This window comes from Parasteatoda tepidariorum, chromosome 10 (assembly GCF_043381705.1).
Source record: "Parasteatoda tepidariorum isolate YZ-2023 chromosome 10, CAS_Ptep_4.0, whole genome shotgun sequence".
Classification (NCBI taxonomy): Eukaryota; Metazoa; Arthropoda; class Arachnida; order Araneae; family Theridiidae; genus Parasteatoda; species Parasteatoda tepidariorum.
The window spans coordinates 71,566,210-71,570,921 of NC_092213.1; the positions used below are offsets into that span (position 1 = coordinate 71,566,210).

General features: G+C 32.5%; 2 protein-coding genes across 2 annotated transcripts in view; both read right to left on the minus strand.

Annotated features, from left to right (window-relative positions):
- The window catches only part of LOC107437168 (low-density lipoprotein receptor-related protein 12), a gene marked incomplete in the record, with an annotated part of 24,089 nt that extends 19,383 nt beyond the window's left edge, over positions 1–4,706 (minus strand). The window contains 2 exon segments of the mRNA XM_071187104.1: positions 3,100–3,283; positions 4,613–4,706. Of these exon segments, the coding sequence (XP_071043205.1) occupies positions 3,100–3,133 (34 nt within the window).
- Positions 1–4,712, minus strand: part of LOC107449272 (uncharacterized protein CG3556-like) — a 184,835-nt gene that overhangs the window by 147,355 nt on the left and 32,768 nt on the right. The window lies entirely within an intron of this gene.

Consider the following 4,712-nt stretch of genomic DNA (forward strand, 5'->3'; position numbering starts at 1 on the left):
TTTGTTAGTTATCCTTTGTTAATTTGTTTTTTATATATTGGTTTTTTTAGTTACCCTTTACTAATTTGTTTATTAATTGCATAGCTTACTTTAATAATTAGCTCTTACAACATTTTTTAAAATTGTGCGTCATATACAATTTAAACACTTCCATCTTATTTTAAGATTGTCAGAGACAATACAATCGCCGACAAACATGTTCACGCGGTTAAAGCGTGGAAAAATTATAAAAAGTATGTATATATCTATACACTTTTCTTTAATTTAAGCTTTACTCATAATAAAAAAAAGCATTATAATTTTTATTTTATCATTTCTAATATTTGGCGGCACATTTTAAGAATTTTGCGGCAGACAAAAGTGCCGCGGCATAGTGGTTGAGAAACACTGCTTTACGCGTTAAATATCCACCGATTGGAGGTATTCGTTCACCACTGAGTTTTATCTGAATAAACGTTAATCGTTCGTAAAGACGAAAATTGATCCATATGTTCCACAGAAAAGTGTCACATAGGGTGCAAAAATCTCTTCCCGGCACCGCTGACTTATCAGAATACCTTTATCGAAAACATGAACATTAATATGCCTGTCTGCCATTATGCTTACCAAGAATGATGCAGAGCAAGGAGTCCCAAAATAGTAAGTGCGCCAAAAACATCGATAAAGTGAGCCAAAGGGTGAGTTTGGCGAAGTTCCCTCTTGTTGTATGGGCTGCACCCATTTAGGAATCAGTTGAAGCAGTGCCTGAGTGTTGGAAGGTGACTAGGTTTAGATATGACGCCCTGGTGAGTAATCTTAGTGTCTCCCCCACTTGTGCTCTAGAATGTTTTTAATTGTGTTCAAGATATTTTTAATCATTAAAGTTTAATTTAACTTTAATATGAGTCATAGCGGGTACAGGGGACCTTAAAAACCAACTTTCAGAGTTTTGAATATACATTTATGAAACTTGCAATATTTACTTATAATATCTTTAAAAAACTATATACAAAATTTCATGTAATTTGAATGATAAATTTAGTAGTTATTGAACTTTTAAAATTTTAAAGTAGCATGAAATCCGATAAAGTCAAAACACTCCATGGGGCTTAAAATTCATTGCAGAATCATACTTTTTCTTTATATGACTCGTTTTTGATTTCCAAATAAAAGTTACCATCATTCAGTTGCTAATTATAGTGCTCTAGCTCAAAAAACACACTTTTTATGCATCTCATGAAAATTTCTGGAAAAATTTAAAAAATCTTAAACTTTTTTTACTATAAACAAATTTTACCAATGTTCTAGGTAACAAAACATGGTAAGTTTTAATTACATACATACATAGTACACATAAAACAAGTTTCAACCAAAAAAACTAAAAATTGAGACAAATGGAACATTTCGAAAACACAAAAATCCGTCAAAATTTCATTTCGAGAAAATAGCAATTTTTAAAATGTATTTAAAATAACACTATTAGTTGTGTATAATATCTAAAAAATGACTAATTAAGCATATATCTGTACTTTTATCTCCATTATTAGATTTAAATGGATGAAAATTCAATTCAATATGTGCCTATGACAAGAAATACAAAAACTTACTCAGCAAGCATATTTACTTATTCAAAATTTAACGCAAGTAACGTCAACTATTCAAAATTTAAAGTAATAACATAAAATAAGTTAGTAAGCATGAAATTAATTTATTTTAAAAAATATGAATGATATATAAACCGAAAAATGAAACATTGATTCAAATGTAAAAACTAATTGTGTGCGATATATATAATATAGAAGTGTCAAATATAGAAATTTTTTTTAAAATCCTCCCGCACAATAGGAGGGTCCTTCTACTCTTACATAATTTTAATTGTCACTAATTTTCTTCCTGTCACTAATTTTCATTTCCGAAGAACCCTTCTGAAATGAATAATATAAAGCTCTTTTAGCTTAAAACGAAACTAAAAAAAATTGGCTGCTTCAAACTACCGACTTCTGTTTTCTGAATGTAAACAAAGGGGCGTGGCCTAATTAAAATCCTCATATTTCAGTAAAAAAGGGTTCGATTTCCAAATTTTTTTTTTGTTTGAAAGCTTACAACGTCTATTTTCTGAAAAAATAAAAATCTCAAAATCGAAATTTTGGTCACTTTTTTCAAATTTGAAGGTCCCCTGTACCCTTAACTCTAATTAACATGATACATACTAAAGTAGTATCAATAGTTGTATCAAACCACCTCGAACTTAGTGTTCCTTTTCGACACTGTTTGAGGGTTGATATCGACTCCTGGATTCTAGAGAGATGAGAACGTGTCTTCAGTCACTGTCCAGACTGAATCGCAACTCACCACTCAAAAGAACCCGCCTCCATTCATCCTCTGTCCAAGACTGGTGTTCTCGGTACCGTGATAGGTGCATACCTGCCAACTTTTACGCATTTGGCGTAAAATTTTATTTCTATATTAAAAGTGGTAGTAAAATGTAAGCTTTCCATATATTTTTTTGCATTCATAAACTTAATTTATAATCTTTTTTACAACCACTATTTTTAAAAAAATTAGGCATATATAATAATATGTAATACTGTTATGGTAATCTGCCTAGACCGCCTCTAAACACTGCGTATGTTTCTGTCTAAAATTGTAACTTAAATTCCATTATACTACCACTGCGGAAAATCATCCTCGAAAGAATCAAAAGTTGGCAGGTATGTAGGTGGTTCTTTTTGTGTTTCGCAGTCCAAGAGACGCAGACTACATGCCACCTGCATTAAGTATCTGCGTGACTGTTAAGCCTGAAATGGATGTTCTTGATACATTACACAGGATGCGAGACAAATGTGTCGCAGTGTCGGCCTTTTTCCGTTTTGACCTTGAAGTCTCAAATAACGGCCTCGATGTTGCTGCTCTTCATGCGAGATGAAATTTTGGATAACTAATATTGAAATAGTCCGATATCAATGGGTTATTTATTTTATCGCAATAAGTCCGATATCAATGGGTTAGAGAACAATGAAGGAACAATTGTTGAAGAAGGTGAAGAAAACAATTGTTAGAGAAATGAATTTAGTAATTAAATTATTCTAAATTATCAATAGGAAAAAAAATAATACCTACTATGATTGAAATCTAATGAGAAACCTGTTTTCATCCCATCGGCAAATCGACCTGAATTCACTTTAAAATGGATTTCAACAACAGAAGACGTGGTTGTAAAATTGCGTAGTTGAGATTGAGAAGACACATTAAAATCTTTGTTTTCTGACAAAAATTTTATTGTTAAAACACCACCTGAAGCAGGCTGTAAACATTAAATAATAATCATCAAATAAAAACATAATTTAATGTATGTTACAGAATCCTTAAAATTTAAAAATACTGATTAATTTATTAATACTAACAAATCAGTGGCATGATGAGTTTTTTTTTCTGTGTTCAAGCCCTTTATACACTGAGGTGACAAAAGTCATGGAATACACTTAAATATCGTGTCGGATCACCTCTAGCTCTAGGAAGTGTAGAAACTCGACGTGGTATGAACTCAACAAATAGTAAAAAGTCTTTTGTAGGAATATTCATCCATGCATACTTAATAGATGCCCATAATTGCAAAAATGTTGCAGGTGCACAGGATTTTGTGCACGAACTGGTCGCTCTCTTATATCCTATAAATGTTCGATAGGATTCATGTTGGGCAATTTAGGTAACCAAAACATTTACTGGAATTATTCAGAATGTTATTCAAACTAGTCGCGATTAATTAAAAACCATTGACGTAACGCATTGCCACGCATAAATATTCCGTCGTTGTTTGGGTGCATGAAGTCCTTGAACAACTGCAAGTGGTTTCCAAGTAAGTGAGCATTACCATTTACAGGCAATGATCGGACCATAGGACCAAGTTCATGCATTGAAAAAGCAGTCCACACTATTATGGAGCCAGAACCAGATTGCACGGTTCATTGTTAACAACTCGGATCTATGATTTCGGGGGGTCTTTGCCACACTCGAACTCTCCTATCAGCTGAAATCGTGACTCATCTGACCCAGGGTCCAACCAATATGAGTCATGAGCCCAGGAAAGGAAAGGCGCTGCACTTTATGTGGTGCAGTTAGTATAGGCACTGATGTCATATCCTATTAAAGCCAAACTTCGTAGCACTGTCCTAAGGAGCACATCCATTTCTTGTCTCGCATTTATGCTTCTGTAACTTAATTAACTGCTGCATTAATAAAATGTAATATATGCGTAGTGAATTATTTTTATGAAATTTTGATACGAAACAAGTTGAATACTCAAACAAATTAAATACAAAAATACTCAATATTTAATAAATATTTTTTCTTCAATTCTTATTTAAATACGAGTCTCAACTTCCCCTTAGAATTTTGAGCCACCGAGGAAGCAGTGGTGCCTACGATCGGATGTAGATTGATGCTACTATGGTGAAGGAAAATGAATTTCTTCGGGTGAGTTTTTATAAATTAGGAAAACATTAAAATTAATCATTATCCCTCGTCATTTTTTATTTCGCATTTTTTTGAAGTTTTTTTTTCGCGAATTATCATTGTATAAATTTATATTAGAAGAGAATGTGTTTAATTACATGGAATTTACATAAGTACTTACCCTGTTATGAAAACTAACATTATTAAGTTGAATGAAAATCACATTCTCTTCGGGATTTTTCAAAGACCAGCATTTATGATAGAGGCTAGCCCCTCTGACG